Source organism: Hetaerina americana, unplaced genomic scaffold (assembly GCF_022747635.1).
Source record: "Hetaerina americana unplaced genomic scaffold, ioHetAmer1.1.p SCAF_71, whole genome shotgun sequence".
Taxonomy (NCBI): domain Eukaryota; kingdom Metazoa; phylum Arthropoda; class Insecta; order Odonata; family Calopterygidae; genus Hetaerina; species Hetaerina americana.
This window is the reverse complement of record NW_027287328.1, coordinates 50,946-77,950: the sequence shown is the minus strand read 5'-3', so window position 1 is coordinate 77,950 and position 27,005 is coordinate 50,946. Positions and strand designations below refer to the sequence as shown.

General features: G+C 38.9%; 1 protein-coding gene across 1 annotated transcript in view; it reads left to right on the top strand.

Moving 5' to 3' along the window:
• Positions 1 to 24,876, top strand: part of LOC139697279 (growth factor receptor-bound protein 14-like) — a 306,000-nt gene extending 281,124 nt beyond the window's left edge. Inside the window, exons 9-12 of the mRNA XM_071595937.1 lie at positions 16,399 to 16,494; positions 17,835 to 18,238; positions 19,198 to 19,291; positions 20,151 to 24,876. Of these exons, the coding sequence (XP_071452038.1) occupies positions 16,399 to 16,494; positions 17,835 to 18,238; positions 19,198 to 19,291; positions 20,151 to 20,429 (873 nt within the window). The 3' untranslated portion in view covers positions 20,430 to 24,876. The remainder of the gene's footprint in view (positions 1 to 16,398; positions 16,495 to 17,834; positions 18,239 to 19,197; positions 19,292 to 20,150) is intronic.
• The last annotated feature ends 2,129 nt before the right edge of the window (positions 24,877 to 27,005 follow it).

The following is a 27,005-nucleotide window of genomic DNA, read 5'->3' as shown; positions in this document are numbered from 1 at the left end:
AACCGCAAATTAACCATCAGAGAAATAGCGGAGGACTTGAACATTGCCTATGGATCCGCCCAAGACATTGTGGTTAATGATTTGGGTTTCCGTCGTGTAGCAGCAAAGTTGGTGCCAAAAGACCTCAATTTCATGCAAAAAAGAGACCGTGTTGACGTCGCAAAAGACATGATTTGCGAGGCTGAATCCGATCCCACATTCATCAAAAGGATCATTACTGGAGACGAGACGTGGGTTTATGAGTACGACACGCAATCCAGACATCAGGCAAGTGAATGGCGTTCACCAAATGAGCCGAGACCAAAAAAACCACGTCGTTTTCAGTCAAAAAAGAAGGCAATGCTGACGGTTTTCATGGATTACAACGGTGTAGTGCATCATGAATTTTTGCCAGAAGGCCAGACAGCAAACAAAGAGTATTATTTGGGCGTTATGAGACGTTTGCGTGAAGCAATTCGCCGAAAGAGACCAGAAATGTGGGCAGAAAACTCGTGGTTTTTGCACCATGATAACGCACCGTCGCACAGTGCTATCATTATTCGTAATTTTTTGACGAAAAATGCAACAAATACCATCCAACAGCCACCGAATTCACCTGATTTGGCTCCCTGTGACTTCTTTCTGTTCAATCGAGTTAAAAAACCATTACGGGGAACGCGTTTTAGCAGCCGAGAGGAAGTAATGGAAAAATCGCAGGAAGCACTGATGGACATACCGAAAACCGACCGTAACTTTTGCAAATGTCAAGTTATGACACTAAGATTTAAAGGGAATATCAACAACAGATGTACCAATTTAACAAAAAAAACAGAACTCAAATCGGAACGATGGGAGCGCCACACGGTGGTTATTCCGGGAACTTTTTGATCAAGGTATATACATATATATTTGAATATATTTATTTATGTATTTCAGGGATTGTTACCTTGGGCAAGAAATGGAAGTATCCCTACACATGTACGATTACCTATGACCGAGATATTTCGCAGTATTTAGGTACCGATAACCGGTGTATTAAAACATAATAAGTTTTAATATCTAGCGACACTTCTTGGTTGAGCCTCAAATCGGTTTATAATTTTTTTTTTAACAATCGAAATTATTTTTTTCCGCGCGGAAAGTTTTCACTTTCCCCATTGTTTTCAATTGAAATACATTAACCTTTGTGGGTTAATGATAAACTATAATGGATTCCGAGCCACTTTCTTTCATTTTCAATTTTTTTTCGTACTCGCCGGCTAAATGGCAACGTCTCTAGAAACGTTCTGGTATATTTCTCAGTGTCGATAATTTGGCAACTTGCCACAGAGTAGTTTACCTGTTTATGTAAATTGGTATGTTTAATGTCCTCGTTTAAATGTATGAATTATTTATGTGCTCATAGAAATTTGACTAATTTAATTTATAGCTCTAGTTTTTATCCATATTGTTCAGTAAAGAAGTTCATACTCTCACCTAGGAAGGCACGTAAAGACAGTCTCCTTTTTATGGCTATCATGGTCTTAAGAAGAACTTCATGCCCTATAATATGTCCATCAATTGTTGCTCTCCCTTCTCGTATCATTTTAGAAGAACTATTCCCTTCCCCTCTTCTCCGTACTTCTTCATCGGTGATTCGTTCTGTCCGTTAAAGCTTTTGACGTTGACTCATCTTTCTGGATTCTCTTCTCTGTGTGGGAACTTAGAAAAGCTAGAATGGCTTCTCTACTGCTCCCTGTTTTTTTCTAAAGCCAAGCTGGTATTTGCGTACAAATCCTTCCGTCTTTTGTTTCAACCCCCCTCCGTAAACGCTGCCGAAAAAAATGAGCCGCGCGCTTACGTCATTTCGATTCTGTTCCTGTCGGATGGGTCTAAAAAAACTGAAAATAATCTTCAACCTCGACTCGGCAAATATGGCGCGGGATGTAAATCAATGATAGATCGTCGGACGACGATCATTTAAAACTCGGAAGTCCCGGATGACTGCGCTTCACTAGACCAGCAGCGGTTCTATAAAAGGGGTACTATTTTCATGTACGTATGTATGAGCAGAAATATTTATATAACCTATTTTCCTACAAATAAATTCGAGAATCGCGTAAAAATTGAAACTAATCGTATTAATTTGGAGATCGCAGTTCTCGCTCAAATAGATATTTTTACGCTGGCGGAGCTTAAGGCATTCAAAATAAGTGTTTCAGGCATGTAAGAAATGTATAATTGAACTAAACTAATGGAAATAAAGGAAATGCGGGGGGAGGGGGTCACGAGTTTATAGTCCCTAGGATCTGCCCGTGCACTAGACCAAGTGAACTCATTAAATGGTAGGCACAATATTCAGCTCTGAAAATAAACGTGATGTCGGTGACGGCACCTGGGATGAATTGCTATCTCACACACATGCAAATTCAAAATATAAGTCCGTTTCATATCCTTCGATTATTCTCTTACGCCACCGATGCTATATTATGGAAGAACTTGATGCTCATATCCCTTGCCATATGGGTTGGGTAATGTACTTCGCATCTTTCATGTCTTGGGAATACTTATCCTTGAGCAACGATGGAAAATTCCAAAATTCCTTCTGGGATTGCAGCTTTGTCAAAATGTTCTGTACCCGTGGCACTTCTCTTTGGCATAGGCACTTGTCATCTCGCCTGTCTAATCGAATCAAACCTTTCTTCGTGAATGAGTACTTGTTTCGGTGAACACACGATACTAGGAATAAGGAAATTCACGGTACGTAAATGCGAGTGAACATGATCATTTTAATTTGTTTATGAGCGGAGCAAAATGTAACGGGGCACTCTACGAGGCTGAAGTGTCCCCCACCATAACTGGCTTGCGGCGACCAGGTTTCCTCGTGGATGCCGTTCCTGGCATCACGAATCCTGATGCGCTGCGTGCATGCACTAGAAGCACCATCTTCTTGGATGACTCACACGATCGGCAAAAAGACCGTGACCGCGAGATTGCATGGCGACCGGTGGAGAAAGAAAACATCTGGGGGGGGGGGGGGTGGAACGAAAAAAATCAAATCAGGTGGCAGGTTTATAAAATATATCTCGATCGAATTGCCCTGTTACCAAGCAGCAGAGAGGTACGTATTGGCGTCGGCATTCGTTCGTGGATCGTTTTCCGACGAGGAGCCATGACGTCATTTACATCGTTCACAATGTTCCGAATTGGGGGCGTGAACACGTAGGCGGCAGTTTCATGCTTAATTTGACGGGAATCCATCATTTCGAAGGTTCGAGGTTAGAGATAAAGCTGTAATTTCCACACGATGCCATTTTTTTCTCCTTCCCCCCCCCCCATTCCAAGTTTATGCTGCGCGGATCCCGGGATCGTTGAAAACCAAGCACACAAGCGGAAAAAGACGGGATAGGTTCGCCACAAACCTTTTCCAAGACCTAAAAAAAGAAAAAGATGCTTAGAATCACTGCCCTGCCCTACGCTTTTTTTCGATGGACATGACCCGTAGTTAAGTGATTCGGTGTGGATAAACTGCCCCACGCGGGGTTTGGGGGGAGAGGCCGTGGTGCGCGGCGTGAAAATGTCCTCGGGACGGTTCGTGACCCCTGGTGGTTTACGTGACACGAGGTCGTCGGCTTCGCACCTAAATAAATGAACGAACTTCATTGCGACTAGGGGGACGTTTTATCCGAGCGATCTCAGGGTACGGAAATTTGTCGGTGCCCCAACCTCCCCCTTTCTCTCCCCCCCCCCATCTTTTCCTTGAATCCGGGTCATTGCGGCTTTCGCGTGTGGTGTGCATCGTTGGTGTTGACCAGAGATTAAAGAAATACACATTTATTTTGCTCCATGGTGTGACTCATGGAGGGCGGAAGTGAACAAAATTTGCCTGGCATGCAAGAATCGTTGCGAAGGGGTCAAAGATATGCACGCCCATGCAAACTTGTATCAATGACGAAAATATACTTCCCTGTGTTTTGCGTTTGTACAGAACAATTGGTGCATGTTTCAAATTTTGGTTGGGATATTCTGATTCATTGCGGTTTATCCACTCATTTGATCTTCTTCCAAAATTCACGTTGGGGGCTAAGCTGTAAATGGTATACAGGTAACCTGTAGTTACCAATTTTGCTGATATTTTCCATGGTCTATTACTTCCTGTCCAAATTAAAATCTTCATAATTTTGAGTAATTAGGATGTGGTTCTAAGTAAATATTATCTTGAAAGCTTCACATCATCATGCGATGGGACATACCTGTATCCATACATACTATACGGCGGTATACTCGTAAACTACGTGACATAACTTATGGGTAGCCATTGGAGATTTTACTTTGCACGAGAGAACACTTCATGAGTGTACGTGTCATCGAAGTCTATATTGCAGGGGGGGGAACATTATAAAATACTCAACATCCTCATAAGAAACCTTTGTCATCGTCTTCAACTGTCTTGAAGTATGAGGCATACGCTAATTAAAACGCGTGTATTTTTCACGCGTATTTAATTTTTAATATCACAGTGATGATTAGCCTAAGTGAGACGGATTAAGTACATATATTAATGAGGCATAGGAGGTTTAACTCCCCCTAATGATCTGAATTTTGATACGATAAAGTGTTTCAATGTTTCAGTGTTAAAGTGTTTCAGTGTTTAGGACTGTGGTATAGCTACGTAAGCTGTCTGGTCATTGGTCATATCTATAATTGTATTAAATTATTAAATCTTGAGAAGTTGGATGAAAACATTTTAGCTAGCTATTGTTAGATGACAGAAACTTCGGTAGACAACGGCTGTAACTATTAGCCACGTCGTCCGCTAACTGCGCGCTAATGATTTTTACACTCTGATATTGTTGCATTGTAGTTTCTGTTGGTTCTCACAAAAATTAACATGACAGAGTAAAAGAGTACATGATAATTTTTAATGGTTAAAGCTAAGTCAGAAAAATTTTAGAGTAGCAAATCTGGAGTTAGTTTTAAATATAATGTAGCGTATACCTGTACATGTATTTCCTGACGAACTTGGCACCCAAGCTGAACAATGCAACAAGAATTTAGCCTGTACAGCGGGATAAGTGACTGCTATGAGTAAGGGCCCTTTAATCAGCTAGACTTTTGAGCTAACATTTAAGTGTTGATACTTTCATAAATTTTTTTAAGCACGTACGAGCTTACTTCAAGTCAAAAATTAACTGGAAATTCTAAATTTTCCTGAGTAAAAGATATGCCATCATTTGCGCGTTAGGTTTCAAAGTTTATGATTCAAAAGACAACCCTCTAATTGCCAATTAAAAAATATTTTTAACGAATTTATTTAATCGTTAACTGCCAACCCAGTGGATTATAGAGGATCTTCAGAATACGAGTATGATGCCCGATTCCGTGTGAGGGCTTCTGGTATTTTGTCAAAGATGGATCATAGTATATTCCAAATCATATATTTCCCTTCGAAAGCCCTTCGTTGCCCTTGAAAAGACGCTAATCCAATTCCAGTAGGCAAAAGAGATTTCTACTCTCTATTTCGATGCATCCACTACGATTTACGATGAGCATACGATCGCATTGCGATATCGAGTCGCAATGTACCACGACGTGGCGCTGAGGGTAAACGAGGACAGTGCGAAATTCTGTTTTCAGTATCGCCTCACCCCAGTAATGCATATTACGGATGAAGGCGTAGGACAAGTGCGTGGAGCATCGATATCACTATTATCCTATACGACCGTATCCATATTACTTACATGGCGTGTAAGTCAAATCCCGTGAAAAATTTTTCGGATCACTCATTTCCGTAGTAATTTGAGATGTTAAGATTTTAATGAAATCCCCCTCCTGCTATCCAAAACGTAGATGTATCAACGCTTCAGCGATTTTTAATTCCATCGTGCAGCCATGGCAAAATTTTTTCTGGGAGAAACCTTTTCGCGAAGCTTTTCCGATACCTACCGGAGTCGATTTCGGGTCGAGTCGGATGGAGGATTGAAGGAATACTCGGGAGTGTTATTTAAGTCCTATGCTGCGATGGTCAGTTCCTTTTGTACCCCCCCTCCCCGCCAAACCTCTTTTCCCAACCTCTACCGCCCACCATTCCCGAACCCTTTCGCTAACGATCTTATGAATTCATAACCAAGTCCCCCCCAGGCTTGCTTCCGCCTTACCCCCGCACTTCATCCTACCCTTTAATCCTCCCATCGTGTCTCCCACGCCGTCTGCAGAAGACTTGAACGCCGCTATGTGGCATCGTTCCCAGGCGCTCCCGCCAATTAGAGGGCTGACCTGTGGCCGGGCAGAGTCGGGGGCGATTAATTGGCAAGGAGAGAGGGGGGGAAGGCTGGAGGAATGGGGGATTGGGTCCTCGCGAGGAGGTATTATGACATTCTCATCTGTCGGGAGCTAATTGGTGCCAGGCTGTAGGGATCGCAAGGCTCGCCCGCGATGAGACCCCGTGGGCAGTCGTCCCACCGCCCCACCCCCCCACCAGTGTCATGAAAAACGAACGATGTCTTCGGAAGACCGGGGCGAAAGGGTCTCCGCTTGGACCTATTCTTCAAGAGGGTTGAGTTGGTAGGGAGTTGGTGAACGGTATAGGAAAACGTTCCGGAATACGGAAAGAGTAGGCTTTTCGTTTTGTCGGGCGTCTCACGCATGACGGGGGAGGGGAGGGATTTGAGATAATATTGGTGCTTATCGCGCCATCCAAAATTTATTCCGTTATGAAATATGGCCCTGAAAAATCGACCGCCATGACCAGCCGCGGATTTAGAAGCTGGGAAGGCCGTGGGGCGATTCAAACTCGAGAACGACCCACCCCACATGCCTCGTTAGCAGTTCAGAGGTTAACATACTTACATTAAATAATAGATTATTAATGGTAGTCTATCGAATAAGTTAGGTTTTTCGTGGACAAACTGACTAACCGGTGCTATACTGCTAAGCCTCACTAATACCAGAGCCATGGCACATTACGCTAGAATACACCCTCCGATCCGAGATCCGAGAATAAGCGTATTGGACAAGAAGAAGGAAAAGTACTAGATTCCTGAAGCATATGTTACTTATTCGTTCGGGAGATTAGATCGTCTACCATTGAAGGTAGGTTTCGGTTGGACACATTCTAAACACCGTTACATTTCTTAGTCTCGCCTAACAAATAGACCGGATACCTCACACCACAATAAATCTTTTTTCAATTCTACATACTACCCACCTCCCTTCATTCCGTCAACAAGTCTCATATTTTTCCATCCTTCCTCGTTCGCCTAACGTCCTATCATCTACCAAAGTCCTCAGCATTACATCTCCTTTGAGAATGCTCCTCATCCACCTTTCCCACCTCCTTGGAATTTCTCCCAAGAACAGCTTATCCTCCTCCACCGTGTCCATTACTCCTTCGTTCGGCTTCCTTTCCGTCCATTTTACCTCTTCCTTCCTTTTTCCACACCCGCTCCTACAAATCTTCGAATCTACGCCTATAATTGCTCCTACAAATCTTCGAATCTACGCCTATAATTGTTTCAACAGGCAATTTCTTTGCAATTCTCACCAATTAAAAATGCTTGAAGGTTTGAAGCATCACCTTTCGGTACTTCAGGATAATTATTTGAGAAGAGTATCCTTTTCAATGCGCTAAAATATTTTCATCAACCAATTGAGATGGAGACACTTCGTCCAGGCAGTGGAAGCAGGTCGGTTAGTAAATAAGATCGTCGTGGGTTTAATATTATTGAGTGAAATATTTTTATATCGAAAACACTTATAAACGCATTAAATGCGTAATTCTTGTATACGTGAGACTCCAGTTCAGCGCGAGGAAGCCCTGCCACCCGTCTCTCCCGTTTTCAAAAATCGTCGCGGGATGAATCCATGTGCAACTAGGATTAGATATTATTTTACATAATGACTTGAAATGTAAATGTTCATATTTGCCATATCTGAACTCGTAGCATCATTTCATAGGAAGGTGAAGCATATAACTACATGGAAACATGTCCATATGAATAACTTTAAGGAGCATATCTTTTGAGCCTAAGCATAGCGATATAAGCATACCTGTATGGACAATTTTTTCGACATGGGTGATGCAGTCAACATCACGATATAATTATATTGTTGACGAATGATACGTAGTGGTAGTAGTAGTAGTAGTTTTAAGGGGAGGCGACCGACAGCTGAGGTCATTTGCGCCATTAGGGATGGACAGGGAAGGATGAAGGGTGGAGAGAAACCCGGCGTCGGCATTAGCCTACTCTTTACAAAAGGCGCCAAGGGGTCCGCAGCTTAACGTCCCATCCGACGGACGGCGTACTCACTCAAAGTGCCCTCCACAAAGCACCCGAAGTAGGGATCGAGATACCTCTGAAAAATATTCAACAGCGCCGGGATTTAAACCCAAGCCCTCTGGGTGGCCAGCCAGTACGATAGCTACCTCACCATCTCGATCCCCCAAATGATACGTTCGATATTGCTCGATATAATAAGAAGTTATAGTAATGTAGATGTATTGTCGCCACCTTAATCTTCATTTAATATCGAAGGTCGGCATCGGAAAAAATTAATATCGCACAGCCTTGCCCTCACATCGGTCCGCCCGAGAGACTACTATAGCACTGCGTGACCGAGCAGCCTTCCTTAATGGGGATACGACGCTGTATTTTCTTCCGCGGGAACGAATGGAAGCCCTTTCTTAAGGAGCGGACACGTTTTCCGCGACGCTCCGCCCGATCCCCGGCTCTGTGTAATTCCATTTGCGCCACAGTGCACGGGGGTACCGTCACAGGAGCGTCCCGCAGGATTCTATCGCTCAAGGTGATAACCTCGAGGGATTTCTTCGAAAATCGTCACACGACCTGAATCACTCGTCGCAGTCAGTACGAGACGTGCCTCACGTAGGACGCCCGAGACGCTCGCTCGCGTTGCGAAATCCCGGAGTGACGCCTGCGGGGAGGGGAGGGGGGGGGGAGGAGGCTGGAAATTATTTCAAGGAATAGGACGATTACCGCCGCCCGCGTAAGAAAAAATGCTTCAAGTGATGACGGGAGTTGAAACATTTTCCCCCACACGCTGGATTATCAGTAACAGCGGTTCTTGATGTTGCAGCCGTTGGCGGAAAGTTTTCCTTGAATGGAGTTGCAACAGAAAAATGTTGGCCGAAAAATATCCGAATGCCGGTTCTATAAGTTTGCTCCAAATTCTAGCGTCCTTGCCTTTGATCTCCCGTTCGGAGAAATTCTTTTGATATATCGAACGCTGTGGTAATAATGTGTGCAAGATATTTAATCTGTAATTTAACCTTCGCTCCGTGAGTGATTCTCAGAATAGCTCCTCTAATATTTTGGATACGCTAATAAGTTTTCTCATGAGAGCGTTTTAAAAATCTAGCTCCTCTACGCTGTACGCGTTCCAATTCGGCAGTTAAATTTCTGCATTTTTCCCGCAAACGATAATAGATCGGAATAGCGTTGTGCAACCGCGCTTGGAGGGAAAAGTATTTTGGGTTTACAGTAGTCTGGGGGGTGTTATCACCCCCTGCCATACACCATAGCAGTAGGTTGCCGGGTACTATAAATAAAGTCAAATAAATGCCGGAATTTGAGTTGATACTTCAGTTGATGCTGCAGAACCCTATGGAATGGTATTTCAACATTTTCATGTTAGTAATGCCAAAATAAAACTTTGTTAATCCACATGTATAAAATAAACTTTAATGCGGCCGAGGTTTCACTGCGATGTAGCGTCATGAGGCATGATGACGCTGCTCCGCAGTGAAAACTGGGTAACATTAAAGTTTATTTTTCATGTGGATTTATAAAGTTTTATCTTGACGTCATTCATTTTGGCCTGATGATGCTGTGCCTCAGGAAAAAACCTGGGTCGCATTAATGTTTGTTTATTTTACATAAGTGTATTTACAAAGTTTTATTTTGACATTATTCATCATGGAAAAATTCCACAAAGTTACGCCTGAAACGATTAAATATCATGCTATGTGATTGTTCCCTGGCGGCTATTAATTACGGCTCTCATAGCCATGCCACATGGGTAAACATGACTTCACACTTCGTGTGAAAGAACATTACCCGAGCTTCGACGTTATTGTTTGCGAGTTTGATGATTTCCTTAGAACTTTGTAGAAAGTCGAGATTAGATGCCATTTTATTTTTCTGCAATGGTTTTCAAGCAACTACTATTTAGAGGAAATATTGCGAGGGAGAGGAACAGAAGAATGTTGCCTTGAACAGAAGCAACGGAAGCTATTGTAGCAATTGAAGTCACGTTGAATGAGATGTTTACCCGAAATCAACCAGTTTTTCCTTAAAAAAAAGATAGAATGAATGTGATAAATAAGATTTTAGGCAATGGAAAAGTTATAAAACGGAAGGCATACCTTGGCAATGCCTCTGGCATCACAAAATTTGCGTGAAAGTGCGGAGGTTAGAGAGTATGCGAAGATGGGGAACAATATGAGAAAATTGAAGAAGGTACGGCTGAATGACTGAGAAAAATATAAAAAAGCTCACCAAAATCTAAAAAAATATCGTAAGTAAAATAAGTTCCTTCATTCTGCGTGATGATCACAGTCACTGATCATTTGTTTCGGCCAAGTCATCAGAGAGTGAATGTAATTTAAATACGTTCTTTCATTATTTAGCATTGAGCAAGCACCCAATCCATCTTCTCGCCGTAGAACCCAGCGCTTCGTCCATGATTTTCTTTGATTTTTGTCTTTCATCCTGTCTACTCCATCCATTATAATTGGCCATCGAGGATAACCATTTCAACTCTTACGCTAACAACAGCACAACCTTTTGTCTCAATCACCGCAGGCTAACTTTCAACTGTTATTGGTCCGCGTGAAAGGACATCACAATTTGGGTGGCACTAAATTACTTTCGAGTTGGCTATGATAATTTCTATCGTAAAAAGTTTGCAACAAAGTCTGATCGTGTGACCACGACCTTTACTGTAATTTAATTGAATAGTTTAGAATCGTGGGTGGTTTAGTAGCTTATGCAATTGTAAGCTAGATATTTTTCACCTTGGGATGGATCTTCGATTTGGAAAGTGTGCAACAACCCCTTTTATACTTCCTTTTTTAAGTTTATTAAAAAAAATATTTTAGTACCCTGCAAGCCACCGTTCGGATGTGTGGCAGGAGGTGAATACACACCAAACTAATTTTGACCCGAATATGACTCTATCGAGGTCGGACAATGTTATTCTGATCCATTATCGTTCGTGGAAAAAATGGCATCTTAAATATATCTGCTCTACATTCAATCACTTTTATTTTACTGACGCGATTTCTCCTACCGTAGTGAACTGAAGCTAATAATAAATTTTCAACATCATTGCCTAAGAGATATCCTTCCAATGTTTGCGAGAGATTTGACTTGTAAATTTAACCTTTGCTCCGTGAGTGATTCCAAACCTAGCTCCTCTAATAATTTTGATACGCTACTAAGTTTATCGTAAAAACGATATACAAATCTAGATCTTCTACGCTGTACGAGATCCAATTCGGCAATCAATCCAAATTCATGAGGATCCCATACTCTTGCAGCATATTTTAAATGAGGCCTAACCCGCGAAAGATAACATTTCACTTTGATCTTTTCATCACATTTCCCCATTACCCTTCTAATTAATCAAATTTTTTTGTTAGGGTATCCACATATTCCCCATATGTGTTTCACCCAGGAGAGGAATTACATGATTTAAGAAAGTTTTTGACTCCGTTAATTTAATACCGTGGATTGCAACTTATGGTTCACTGATAAACCAGAGAGAATTTTCAATTCAAGCGTGGTTCAATATAAACCCAGATCACCACCATCAGTCATTATCATGATCATCATTGGTAGTGCAAAAATTAAAGGTACGTTTTGGATACCCTGGATTGCACTACATTGTTTTCTCCGATGGTTATTTCTGTCTTCCACCTGTCTTCCTGTTATCCAAATAGCACCTTCATATGAGCCCCCAACGATCGATGCCCTCACCTTGCGACTGCCATTCAGTCGACTCTATCAGTACAAGGAAGAAAACCACGTTCTGTAAACGTCCAAAGTAACATTCAAGCTGTTGTTGATAAATCAATGAAGAGTGGCATAAAACATGAGACGAAGTAAAGCAACGTATCCGGGTTTCCCTTAGTCGAGTGGCAAAGATAAAGCTTGTAGGTCTTAGTCATTATACTCGTTCGTCACCACTTGCTCGTCTTGATCATTTTGCCCAAATGGGCATCTTCAGAAGTGACGCATGCCTCCGCGGTCGACATGAAATGGTGGCAGGATCCAGTATGGACAGCCGTGGTTAAGTTTTCATATCTGTGATAAGGCGGTGAAATTAAGGTTTCTTGTAGAAATTGCGGCTGGTACGCTATCTTTTTCACCACTACGAACTCATTTAACCTAATATTATCACTCCTTAACTTTTAATAACGATTTGGGATCATGTGGTCTGCACTTGCTTGGCTTATCGCCGAGAAGCTCGCAGCAAGAAATAGCTTAAGGGTGATGCTGTGCTTAAAAATGTAGGTGATGGTGACAAAGCGGAAACGAGATAATTAGTCCGCCATTTCAGAGAAATCTATAAAAAAACGTTTTTTATAATAAGAACACGGTCTGATTAAAAGAGCGAAACTTTGCATTCGTCTTTTGTAGTTAGAGACGTCCGTAAACTTCGAAATCCCAGGTGGTATGAGCCAACTGTCGAACGAATAAGAGTTATCTTCGTTATCTTCGCTCTGTGCATACTTTCGTGCCGTTACAAGATTTCCCTGTCGCAACTCTTCCGCTATTACTGCATGTCCGCCGAAAATGGGAACTTAAAAACGCCGAAGTGTTTCACTTCCTTCTGTGTTGACTATCACAAGGCCTTCACTCGTTTGATGAATGACAGAACGGGAAAATCGCGCTCTGCAAACGAAACTGGGTCCGAAGCTTAAAATAGTTCCAGAGTCCTCATCGTTGGTTGCTTCCGATGCATCTACCATCAATGTGGACATCCTTGTCTAAGAGCCAAATTAAAAACCGGTACCATTCTGGCCATGTGCTGATTTTGGCGACTGTATTACTGCCAGCCAACCCCGTTCACATGCGCGGGAGCGAAAATAGCTCGTTAGTTTCAAGTGGAAAAAGCGTAAAGTACCTAGCGAAAGGGTCGAATTAAAAAATCCCGGTTTTTTGTAATGTCTAGCGATTTATTTGCGAATAAAGATCTTTTGTCGATTCATATTCGGCACTAAAATTCTCCTCGTCAATGCAAATGCTTACGAGTGACTTCTTTCGACTGATTTCAGCAGTTTGGCGGTAGTTCCCACTTAATTTTTTTTATAATCCTTCTGGGTCACGTAGGATGATGTAACAGGCCCTGGCGATTTCCTGTACAAGTCGAAACCCGCAGGAATAGGACGGAGGGTGGGGGCTAGCTAGCTTAGTCGAGAGCGTCGCTCATCTTCTCAACCTAAGGTTTATTTTTATGGACGGCAGAAGGACAGCCAAAACTCGATAACACCTGGTTGAAACCGCAGGGATGGATGGCACACGATGGACGAGGTATCATTGGCATTATTCGTGGAACTGCTGGACGCCCGCAAATTATTTAAAAAAAAACAAGTAGCTATCACGCGCAATTCCGGTTTTGTGATAAAAGATTTTTTTCTATATCATCTTCACGGGCAAGAAGTGCTCCTTCCTTACCCGAACGCCCCAACCTGTAGCAACTCGTACTTTCTATTCCTGCCGACCAACCGATTCCGTCCCGCTTTCCCATTGGCTGGCTTCTCGGTCGCGCGAATATAACGGTTAGGGCGAGTCGAGCGCTCGAGGAAAGGGCAAGCGAGCTGCTTCATTCCCGGCCGTGATCTCGCGCGGAGTGGACCGTCGACGGCCGTCGCTCCGTTCTTGCCTATACAGTACCTCCCTCTACTCTCTCGCTCTCTACCCGCAAGCGGTTTTTTGAATATCCAGTCGGTGTTTCGTCCTCCGCAGCTGACGGTTGGTGCCATGACGAACACGAAGAAACCGCAGGCCCAGACGTGGGCGGTGAAGTGCTTCATTATCGTAAAAGTACGTACCTACGGTCCGTCTCCTTTCAATCGGGAGTGCTCGTTGTTTTCGAGAAGCGGAATTACTCGCCATCACTCCGATCAAGAGGGGAGTGTGCGTTATTTCAATAAATTGCATTGATTCGGTGACGGCAATTCATCATGTCATCAGATTCCGATCGCGGTGCCCTGGAAAATTTGTTCCGAATTGAATTATGTAGGTTTTGAATCCATCGCCGCTGGCTTAAAACGTAGCAACCGATGGAATCAACTATTTAAACATAGTGTTTTTCCTATATATCCGCTTTATGCAACTCTCTGAACGAATGGGCATTGATCGCAGCTGATATAGTATAACCAGGAACATAACCTTCTTGCTTCAACCGGGAAGCGTACTTGTGTTAATGAAATACCTGCCGGGAGGTAGGCAACACGCCGAGGTTTTTTTGCTCGGCAAATGGAAAATTTCTCCTGTGTTTGCCGCAATTGCCGGTGCGTTCGAAGAGGCCAACATCAAATACTTCACCCACTCTGGTGTTTGAACTGAAATAGCAATTGCCACCAGGAACGGAGCGTCGTATGACATATGTATTCGGCAAATGTAAACTTATTCATAATATTTGTCAGGTTAGCCGTATCGTAGATGATGTAGATATGTTTCACGTCGTTTCAGTGGCTTTGGCATTTGAGATGGGCACAATTTTTCCCGTTTTGTGGCTTCATTAAAAATGGAATTGATCTAATCGCTTTTTCGTGTATTTTCCCTCATTCAAATGGGAATTCGCATTTTAGAATAAGCGAGTGTTCCTCTTTTTTTCCCTCTGATAAGAAATCCAAAAATTGTTGCATCAATCTTTTTAATCGAACACGTTTTTTGAAATTTTTCATTTTAGTAGACGTAACTCGTAACTTGAGTTTGATTTTAGTGGATTTAGTTTGATTTAGTGGTTCTCATGGACATCAATAAGAGGATGGAGAGCAGGGAAAACAATTACTTAGGTGTGATGGTCAGTTCTGGGTTCAGACTGGGCGTAGGAAGCACGCGTTATGCCATAGCAGTCATGAGGTCAATAATAGAAAGGAACATAGAATACAATTACGATGTATTTGTTTGTTTCTTAGATTTCGAGAGAGTAAATTGGGTAGAATTATGGAACGTTGTAGAATATGGAAGTAGATCGGAGAGATAGACGACTTATCCGCCACCTGCATGTCTCATACTGTTCTGGTTCAAGTGGCGGCCGGAGGGTCTGGATGAGTAGAGTTAAGGAACAGGGCCATCCACTATCGCCGGTTTTTTCAATGCACATGCGGGAGAAATAGTTCAACAGGCGTAGGAAGAACTTGATAGGAATGAAAGTTTGCAGGAAATTCATGAAATCATTTTATGGTGTGATGAGTTAGTTTGCCAGGCATGAAAGGGATTGTAATTATTGGTGAGCACATTAGATAGGCTGTGTGATAGCTATGGAATTAAAACCAATACAAAAAAACAAAATATGTTCAGTTTTTGAGAAAAAGAAAAGCCTAAATGAATATTAAAACAACAGTTCATACTCCTAAGCAGTTATAAAAGTTTACCTATATAGGAATTTTTTTCAACCAAAATTGTCAACGTAGTAGGGGTATTAGAAAAGAATTGCATTGGGCAAGGGAGCTATCACACGGAGGAGGATGTTAAGAAAATACCACTGAAAATTTGGTTTGGATCGTGGCTTTGTTTGACCCAGAAACTTGGTCGTAGAAGCAAAGTGTTAGGTGTAGATTGGAGTCTTGTGGGTTTGGAGAAGGAAAAGGTGACATGGACAGGAAGTAAAACAAATGAAGAAATGCTTTAGGATGGTGGGGAAGGAGGGAGGATTGTTGGGAGAAATCCAAAGCTGGCTGGAAAGATAGATTCAGAACATTTTGATTGACAATAGGATGTTGAGGATTGTGATATATGTGAGGATGTTAGGCACATGGGAAGTTGTAGGAATAGGAAAGGTATGTTGGATGGAATGGAGGGAGAATGGAAGAATTTAGAACTGAAGAGGGGCTTATTGTAGTGCCGGTTATCAGGTTATGTTTTGTTAAGGAGAATCAAGGAATTATTGTTGTACTATCTTGTACTCATTATAGTCTTGTGTCCATCCAAACCTGCCTTAACTAGTAAATTACCAATAATTGTAATATCAAGTCAAGTGTACAGAAGGAAATAAATTGCTGACTTCCCACTTGGTATTACGAAAAGTGATCCAACATTATCTTAAATAATCGCAGAATTACACCCCTCCTATAAATATGAATACAATTTTTAATCATTCTGAAGGTGGCTACTGTAAACCCAGCACTGTTACCACAGCAGTTGTTTTGCTATAATTAGGTTTTCTATTCCTTTTCATTCATTTCAGTACGGAAAGCAGCTCCGTGAAAACTACAGGGCATTCAAGAATAAGCAGGTTGAAACCATGAGCCCGAAGGAATACAACAGTCATCATGTTCCCAATGTAAGTACATTTCCTCATTTAATTATATCAAATTGATTAGTGGGAAACTGATGCTTACACAATATTAAAGCCCGTGTCTCAATGATATTTTATGACAGTGTTTTAGCTATTTATTTTCTCTTATAGAACTAGCAAATTTTAAGCTTGTGCATGCTGTACATTTGGTCCATGGTTAACCAATCCTACCCTTAGTCTATCCCTATATTTCTCCTACTTGACTTGCTCAAGGGAAGCAGTGTGGATGATTTCCATAGAAAGCTAAGCAGTCGCATATATACCATGATTCCGCTTAAACTCAACTATTACTACCTTCAAAGAAAACTGTAATAGCCATGTGCTTGAATAGAAATGCGCTCTTCATACTATATTAATATGACAAACAGTAATAATAGTGATAAGTGAATTTTGGTTCATTGAGATCTTATTTATATATGCCTCACGATTCCTCTTCATTTTCAAAGCAGGAACAGTTGTGCATGCAATAGTCATTGTGACAATTAAGGAAATTAAAATATGTAAACATGAAGTATTTTTGAGAAAGTTTCAATAGTTTTAATTTTAAAATGTCTGAATTCTTCATAGTCATGTTTTGTTATATTTCTTGAAAGAATTATGTAGCTGATATTTTGTCAAATGGCTCAAATAAGTCCAAAAATGTGTTCCTTTAACTCTGACACCTGTTTCATGTAGCCAAATCAGAATTTTTGGAAAAAAATTACTGTGCCATGATATTTATTTATCATAGGTAATATTAATTTTGTAACAACAGTTCTCAGATAAACATAACAGTTTCAGTGTTAACTTTGTGGAATTCCTTCATTATTAGGGTGAAAAGAAACTTTATATTTCCACAATAAAGACTTATTATTTCACAACGAAACCGAAACCATGGTCGTGAAATATTAAATCTTTGTTGTGGAAGTGTAAAGTTTCTTTTTACCCTCTTAACAGTTCTCAGGCCTAATTTTGGATGAAAAACGTCAACAAAGAAATGTTATGCCATTACAATAATGTTGTTAAATGTGAAATTCCTCACTTTTAGACTTAAATATCATTGCTAAATTCATTAAATGAAAAACACAATGTATTTTTCCGCTTTTCTTTACTTCCAATGTTGAGAAATACATTGTGTTCTTCATTTAATGAACATGAACATCCACAAAGTTGAGCTATAAACCATCGAATACATAATTGCTAAATATTGTTGACCAAAGAATATTTTCTTCACTCTCACCTAAGGTGCTAAGAATGGTCAATGGTACATGTCAAATTGAGAACAAGTGATAATGTGTGCCTAAATTATAGGTATATCCCTTTACACGTTCAATTTCTTTCACCAGGAGAGCGTTCGCTCACGAGTGGCCATGGATTTCACTGGGAGTGTGGGTCGCATTGTCGAGGACCCAAAGGAAGCCAGAGCGATTGCCATGGCAGAGGGCTACCTATGGAAGAAACGCTGGAGGCCATCTGCCAGGCACTACAACAACAATAATAACAACAACAACATCAGTACAGGAGGAAGTGGTAATGTTGGAACTCCAGAAAGGACCGAAGGGAACAAAGGAAATAATGGAGGAACCATATATGCCAGTAACATCCACCATAAGCCCCAGTCGTCGTCTTTGACCCAAGTGCACATTCAAGGGATTGAGTCCGGCATTCACATAACGCAGCCGTGGTTCCACAGTGGAATGGCCAGGGAACAAGCAACCCAGCTGGTTAGCAGGCATGGCACAGTGGATGGGTGAGATATTTCTTTCCTCATTCTTCATCTTCCTTTGTTTTGATGATCAAATCTAGTACATGTACTATGCCAAAAATTACTTTTCATCTCAAAATTTCAACTAAAATTTTAGCCATGAGCATTATTTGAACAAATTAAATGAACAGAATTTACACTTCTCAATTCATTTGTAAAACAAAACAAAATCAATAGATGCATGCAGTAATGAAGAAGCAATCGAAAAAACAAAATTATTTACCCAGCACTTTGTTGGAATGTAACATCAAATGTTCTTAGTTAATTCATTAAGCAAAACTGCAATTATTATTTTTATCTTAACACACTACTCTTCAATTGTTTGAATACTGATGGCCATGTTGTTATTGATCCGGGAACGTCTCCATATTAAGTCACTTTTATGTACGTTCATTTGACTTCATTTGTCAGAAGAAGCATCTTGGCTTTTATTCAAAGATATACGGATGCAAAGATCACGTATGTGTTCTCTGTGCTATCTTTCAAGTATAATCATTCTTTCTTTTTTCCTGTTCTTAAATACTTAGTACAACCCTGATAAACGTTTGAACAAGCTTTTGATTTTTACAGCTACATACGGCATTCATTCTCTTTGTTAGCATCTGCCATTGCAAACATGTATGTTGGGATTGAGAAAACATTGAATGCATATAAATATTTACATCGAAGCTCAAAATTCCCAATAATATTTCATTTTTACTTCATTGATATTCCACTTCATTGGAAATTGTACACATGCTCAAAGATTTTGATCAAGTGCAGAATGTGAGCTGTAGTAAAGAGATAAAAAAATTATTTCTTTTTAGAAGAGGGAAAGCTATGAAGTTTTTATGCATGGAGAGGACAAATTTTCTCATTGATCTATGGAAGTGATTATTGTCTTAGATAATTGATAATATTCATTAAAAGGAGAGTAATTAATGTTATATTTTTTTATATTTTAGGGTGTTTCTGGTGCGTGAAAGCCGTAGTACACCAGGTTCCTTTGTTCTCACCTTCAAATACCGTGGAAAAGTTAGCCACTACCAAATACAACCAGTAAGTACATGATACCATGAGCCATAGGATTCCAGATAAATTATTTAGCTATACAAGTTCTCGGGGGAGAAAATGTTTTACTCGAATAAAAAATTTGATCAGATTTTTAAAAAATTTTGGTTTCAATGTGCTGTTGTACATTGATAAAGTTGTCAGACTCTGATCAGTAGCAGATTTCTATTTGAAATTTTAATCTTAATTTTGGCACATTATTTAAGCATGATAAAAAACATTTTAAAATATAAAAAAGGTATTGTAAAGCCCTAATCAATTTTGTTGTCAATGAGGCTTTTGTTTCAAAAACATTTTTTGAAGAGAATAATTCGTTTGTGACCTGTTAATTTTTGTGAAGTTTTGATTAGTGATCTTATCACATTTTTGAGAGTTGAAACCTTTTAATCGATTGGGTTATGGCTATGAGTCATGGGATCGAACACAGCTCCATTAATTGTTTAGTGATTTCTGAGTAATTTTTGATCATGGTGTCAAATTTATTAACATGTGGAAAAATTATGAAAGCTCATGGTGGAATGATAGCAATGAGTGCTTTGCTTGGGAAACAGATTTGATGAGGAGGTGAAACAAATCAGATTTGTAAGATTGCAGTACCTGCTTCTTAGTAACTGTATAGTATAGGCTTAACTTGGTGGAAACTTTCCATATTGGAGAGCAATGATGATTAATAATTGCCATTTCTCTCCAATGCTTCCTAGTAAGTTGGTACCTCCTAGCTGCCCTTGATCATCATTGTAATTCAATGTTTCAACTCTTCACTAAATTTGTGAGTGAAGATTAATCCTAGGATGAAAGTCTGAGGATTTGCGCAGATTTGCTCAGTGTTACTTTTTTTATGATCCAGGTTGTAGATCCGGTCCGAGATGCTGTTTGCTACTCACTCGACTCTGGAACGACCAAATTCTATGACCTTCTGCAGCTGGTGGAGTTCTACCAATTGAATGCTGGCTGCCTGCCCACACGCCTGACTCACTACGTTGTGCTAAGCCCTGGACCCATTGTTTCCCACTCCCGCATGGGGTCAGCCCCTTCCTCAGAAAGCAGCGGTGGTCTAACCCCTCAGTCTCGTAGTGTCGGAGATGCCAGGCGGGGTCGCCACTCATCAGTCGCGGCCAGTTACTGAGGTAGGCCTCAAGCCAATTGAGGCAGCATCTGTCCTCGTGTTGGCTTACGTTTGATGTACTCTTAACCAAACGGACTTCTGTGTTTGTAAAACCTTGAAGAATGGATTTCACAGAAACACAAGTGCACAATGCGTGTGTGTAGGCAATAATGTTTTTTTAAAATAATTTTTCTGTACCACAAGATGCAGAAAGACTTGGTTAAGTTTGGTCAGGAAAGTGTTTGGCGCATTGTATTTTTTTGTTCAAAGGAAAAAAAAAGGAGTGGGCCAGTTAGGCGAATGAGTTAATATTACTGTTTAGAATGTGCTGAACTTCTGTTGCACCTGAGTGGACCGAAGGATAAAAAATTTACTACCTCTGGACTCTGATTTGGATGTATCAGCAAATGACAATTTATACAGCCATGGAACCTTTTAATGGCTCCTGAAATCACTTACTCATCTGGCCCTTTCCACTTTTTGAGAACTGACGTTCATTCGATGATTTGACCTCCGGGGTTAATAATAATTTAATCTTTTGTGACAATGTTTCTATTCCTAATCAGAGCTGTGATCTTTAATGTTTTTCTATTATTACTATTATTATTATATGAATGCAATTTATTTGAAAATAATCTTCTGCGTTTTAATATACCAGAAGAAGCTGCACAATATGTGTGTGTGTATGTATATGTATATATATATATATATATATATATATATATATATATGTATGTATATTTATATATATATAAAGTTGCTTTTTGTGCTCCTCGCTGCTGCTCCCGAGTTTTCAAGTGTGTCCCCCATTTGGGAGGGGACAGAAGAGCCTTTGGTGATTATGAATGATAAGATTCGTACAGGGGAGGGGTTTTAAAATTGAGTGTAGTGGCCTTCTCTTGTTGGTGTGTTTAAATGTTAACAACCCCCCTCTCCAATATTGATTGATTTGAAATTCATAAGGCTCTTGTGAGCTGATAAGGGTGCCTTGGAGTACTTAATTTATACACTATGCTCCTTTTTCTATCATCAAATTCTACAATGTGTCATAGGCATAATGTAAAACACAGATTTGCTGATGTGGCAAACCCCAGAATTTTTATAGCATTACATGTCTGAAGAGAGGCACTTCAATTTTTATATACAACTTTTGATGTTGTTTTTGTGGTGGTTGTTTTAATTGATTGGAAAAAAATTGTATACAATTGAGAGAAAGTTGCCTCACTCGCTTCTGGAATAATTTTCCACTGAGTAGTTATTGGAGGTCGTGTTATAACTGGAGGATTATAACAGGCAAAAAGTTTCCCAAAACATATATATTTTTCCTTTGTTACTAATAAAATATAGTACCTGAATCAATATTAAATGTTGTAATTTTTGGGTGATTGTCTTAAGTGTCATGGCAGTTTGAGCCAAAAGTGTTTGTTAATCACATGCCTTCACAGACATTCAGCAATAGTAATATTTTTGGGTGCCATTGACAGTCTTTTTTACAGTCAATGCCATTACAGGATGCCTTTTAAGAATTGTGCTTGTTCGTATAAATAAAAAAAAGCTTGTTTGTGCACTATTCCTCCAGGAAAAATTTGATCTTGATAAATGCACTTCACTCAAATAGGTATCTATGATAGCTTTCTTGTTTTTTTTTTGGAATTTCCTCTAGCAAGTTCATCATCAAACATGCTCGCATCCAAAAGTTGTTTTGCCAAAAGAATAGTTAATGTTTTCCTTTTGATTTGAAAATGCACAAATTGCCACACTTTGGAATGTGAAAGTTGATCTATTTTTGTTGTACAGACAAAAGAAAACTTTTCCAGGCATTTTTTAAACCATGACACAAGTTATTTATTATCAATGTTACCCAACAAAAGTAAGTACTTTTCCAAGATATTTGAAATAAGCAAGCAAGAAAAAAAATGAGGCAAGAATTAGGGCTGTTAAAGATGTTGTTTACATTTGAACTGGTTGTGGTACTGTATACTGACAGATGCAGAAGTTACAATGCTCAGAATATTGACAATTTGACACATTTACTGTTTGAATAAACTCTGAAATTTGGATACAGTTAACTTCAAAATTTTACCCATTGAAGGGTGAGGCAGATTATATTGCTGCATGTATTACTTCAGTGTGAGGAAGAGCAATTTATTACCTTGTATTTAAGGCATAGCTAATTGATGAGCGGTAAAAATCATCAAAGGCTGACTGTATTTATTAGATGATGTAAGAAGTGTTGTTTGAAATTAGTGTCTTCTTCCATTAAATTATAGTCTGTATACTATACTGGGTGTTTGTATTGTTGAGTGTTGGCCAAATCTGAGTACAAGATGAGTAGGGTTGTTAAGATTTTTGAATTATTGTATTACTAATGTAATAATCTTATTTAAATGGTGTTTTCTGACTACAGTGCAGTATTATTTTTAGAAGAAACAGGGCTTACATGTTTTTTTATAAAAAGGCTGTGGCTGTCTCTTTTCTGAGAATAACTATTCCTTTATTTATTAAAGAAAGAATTTCTTTTTATTTAAAGATCTGACAGTAAAAGCTATATAGTATACCAACATTTTTTTTTTTTAAAGTTCGTGTATGTGAGCAATTGAATTATTTTACAATATTGTCATGATTAAAGAGGTTTTGTTCTTTATATAATTATGTTTATGTGATGTTGCTTGATACACTAGGTTACACTGCTTTCCAAAAAATGTAATGGCTGTGCCAGGAAATGAACTATTGTTTGTTGTAAAAAAGCTGTCTTCATGGCTAAAAAAACTTGAAAATGTAGTTCTTGCATGTTTGATGCATAATATTTGTATACCTAAATGATATACCAATATAATTTATTGGGAAACATAAATTTTACATATAGTGGTCCTCTGTAAATCACCATATCTTTCAATCCAAAAGAGTTCTCATAATACCTTTTTTGATTTCTTAGTCCATTGGGTTATTCTAAATCTCTGACTGTTCTAAGAGTCTGCATTAAATTTTCTCTCGTGCTGTCATAGCTGAATTTAATAATGAATTTCTTTCTTAAGATTTGGTAGCTTGTGAGAGGAAATTAGTGTTTTATATTTATGAACTGTTATTGAGGGAATTGCAATATTTGTTGGGCACATTTGCATGAGATGCAAAATGAGTCATTCTTGAACGACAGTTTTAATAAAATGTTCAATGAAAGACACATTTCATGTGAATTAAAGTAACAATGTCAATTGTTTGTGTGTTATATATCAGTAATGTAGTGTGCATATTTAATACTTGTTATTATGTATTCTTGCTATGCATGAGAATATTGCGTACTGTTCACATTGAAGCATCCTATCAACATAGAAAAAAAAAAGTAATTGATTTGTCATTCATCACTGGTTATTATTCTATTGGTCTTTTATTAGACTCAGGTAATGCATTTTAATCTAAAAAGCATAGCAAATTATTTGCAATGTATGCATTTCATTGGGATATAGTTTAATATTACTCGAAAACTGTTGTGAGATTGTGCCACTTGTTAATCAATAATTGGAAGTTTTTCAATTGAGGAGGTACTTGAAGTTATTGAGGAGCTGACTTGAATCAATTGTCGAGTTCCATACCTAAATCTCTGTCAAAATATAATTTTATCAATTCCATTAATATGCTATAATTTTGCCTTTCATTGCCACCAGAGTATTATTTACTTTGCCAGAGCTAATTCAATAATTTAAAATCATTGATGAACTCATGATTTCTAGTAAATATAATACTTCTTTAGCTTATAATTTCAAGCATTTGTTCAATCAAATGGTAATGCTCATAGATTAAATCTGTTCATTCTATTAGTTACTTCAATTAGTCTACTTGTGCACAGGTTTAGCTGCTTGAAAACTCATAATGTTGGAAATGTATATTCGCATTATTTAAATAATTGCTCTTCATTGTAGAGTAAATATTTTATGATATAGCGTTCCTAGAAAATGGATCATTTTATAATAACTTTAAGTGCTTTATTGAGCAATACTTGAAAAAAAGTAAAGCATCTCCTTTTTAATAATAACCCGCAATTGGAACAGGGAAGCTCATATGTCATTATGTTTTAATTGTAAGACTTATTGGCTGTAATTTGTTTGGTGAAAAATATTAAGAAGTTACCAGTGAGTGCATGTGTTGTGTTAATTCCTAGTAAAGTTGTTAGGCTTCCACATATCACAATCGTTTTATATCATAAAATAAAAGCAACTCATTATTTATGACCTCTCATCTAATAGCCTAAAAATGTTGAATTCTAGATTCAAAATGTTTGCCATTGTGAAATGACTTCAGTATTTTTTGTATACTTGGAAAACTAAAAATATTTTCTCACTTGGAAATCTGAGTATTTGTAAAGCAGATTACGGAACAAATAGAGAAAGTTGTTTTAGTAAAATCTTAAAAGCTGTTTGTATAATTTTATTAATAACAGGGTATGCAATGTCTCACTACAATAAAGTGCATGATAAAGAATCCTGGGTGTTTTATTTCTACTGCAACATTTACCTACATTAATGACATATTATGCTCTGCTGGCAAAGGCCAAATGCTCCAGGAGACAAAAGGAAAATGGTATTTTGTGCCATTAATTTCCGCCAAACGCTCATAGGGGAAATGCGAAATTGTAACTCTGAATGTAAATAATTCAAGCAAGCAAGAGTCAATGGAAAATCTTTGATTTGATTATATTTTAAATATGACCAGCAGATTGTACGATGAAATTTGACACGTGCACAAGGACCATATTTTCCCATTAACAACATGCACCTTGTGTATAATGCGAACCCAGAACTTTGTAGTTATCATGAATTTGTATAGATACCGCGCCCCGAGGGCTACATAGTTTTCTTGAACGTGTATAGAGGCTGCGCATCTGTGTATACATATACATTCATATATATTTACAAAAATTGCATGAAAGGAGAAAAAATAGCCCAGAGGCATCACCGCCTGGTGCCAATCAACCTTTCCTCTTGGTTGGTAGCCCAATGCTGTACCTAATGCCTGTACCGACTACCACTAGACTACCATGTCCCATTAATGTGATCCCAAGCACTTATAAAATGACAATATGACTCAAGCAAGTATTTATTACTCTATATCAATATGATGCACCTCCATCACACCGAGAGATAAAAAACTAAAGAACCTGGATACCAAAACTTTTTAGGATTTTGAATGCAAACGTTTAGAGAGAGAAAACGAAAAGGTCCAGAAAAGTTTACGATGCTGGGGATACAAACATGGCAAGATTTTATTCCATTATCTTTGGTGGGTTAATACATACCTATTTTTGATTAGTCAAATCAGGAGGCTAATGTATAAGGATTTGTCCTTTGCAGAAAATTTTGTGATTCTTCATTGATGTTTTCGAAATTAATAGATGTTCTATTCTTCAATATGTGCAATGCAAATGCCCTCCCCAACTTGGTGCATTAATTGCTTTTTAAGTATCCTAAAAACTAAAACATGTACTAAAATGAATTTTCAATCTTCAGGTTTATACCGATCTTCCTGAAATTAATCTATCACACATTCAACCAAGAGAAAATTATAAAAGGAATGGAAACATTATTATACGAATATTAATTGTTAGTAGGAATGTGTCGCAAAAGCAATTTGCTAAGATACATGCTTTTAATTTATTTTCTATGGCAGTAAATTTCATTTTATGAAGCTTGATATGAACTTAATTTGCTATGGATCACTGAAGCTGCATGGTACAGAGTCTTGTAAGCATAAATATAATTTATGATAAAATCATTTTTTCCACACGTAGGTACATACATATCACGGCGGTGAAAACTGATTCGTTTTAATATGGGATTTTTTTAAACAAATGTGGAGGAATTTGCAATGTAAACACCGAATGAAAAAATCATATGCGCAGATATTATATGCGAAATGTTCCCGATAAATGTCCTTATTTCTCAATTTCTAAACTTCCCAAAATTTTCTTCCCGTCCAGGCTCAAACACTTACGGTCAAGTAGATATGAAGCCAACGTGACCTCGGTTGCAATCGAAAATCGATGAGAACTTCGCGCCTATTGATAACAAATTCGCAACGGATTTCTCATATTTCTTTCGTATTGGTGGACTGATGATATTGAGAGACAAAAGTCTGCGTTAGGATGAGAGTAAAGTGGGAAATTAAGTGGGTTGGAAATTTCTATAAGGTAAGATCATAGCCTAAGGTGCTGAATTTATTTTTTCCCTGGACTGTGGCGACAATATTTAATTATATAGACGATGTAACAAAGTGCTGGTTCGCATACTTATTTAAAAACTCACCGAGTTAAGTATGCATTGACGGTGACCACGATTCGGTTCGCCGAGCCTTAGCGCAATGGAAATATCCTTACCCTAGTTCTTAAATCGGTTGGCGAATGAGAACCCTGGGCTCAGTTTCGACGTACAATTAAGTTCATATGTAATTATTTCAATTTAAAAATTGCAATCATGATATTGTAGGTTTCCTTGTTTGAGGCGTTTAGTACAAATGATATTGAGGCCACTTGACGATGCATACGTGAATTTACATAAAACTTTACGACTATATTCCACCGTATGACAAATGCTCGTGAAATACCAA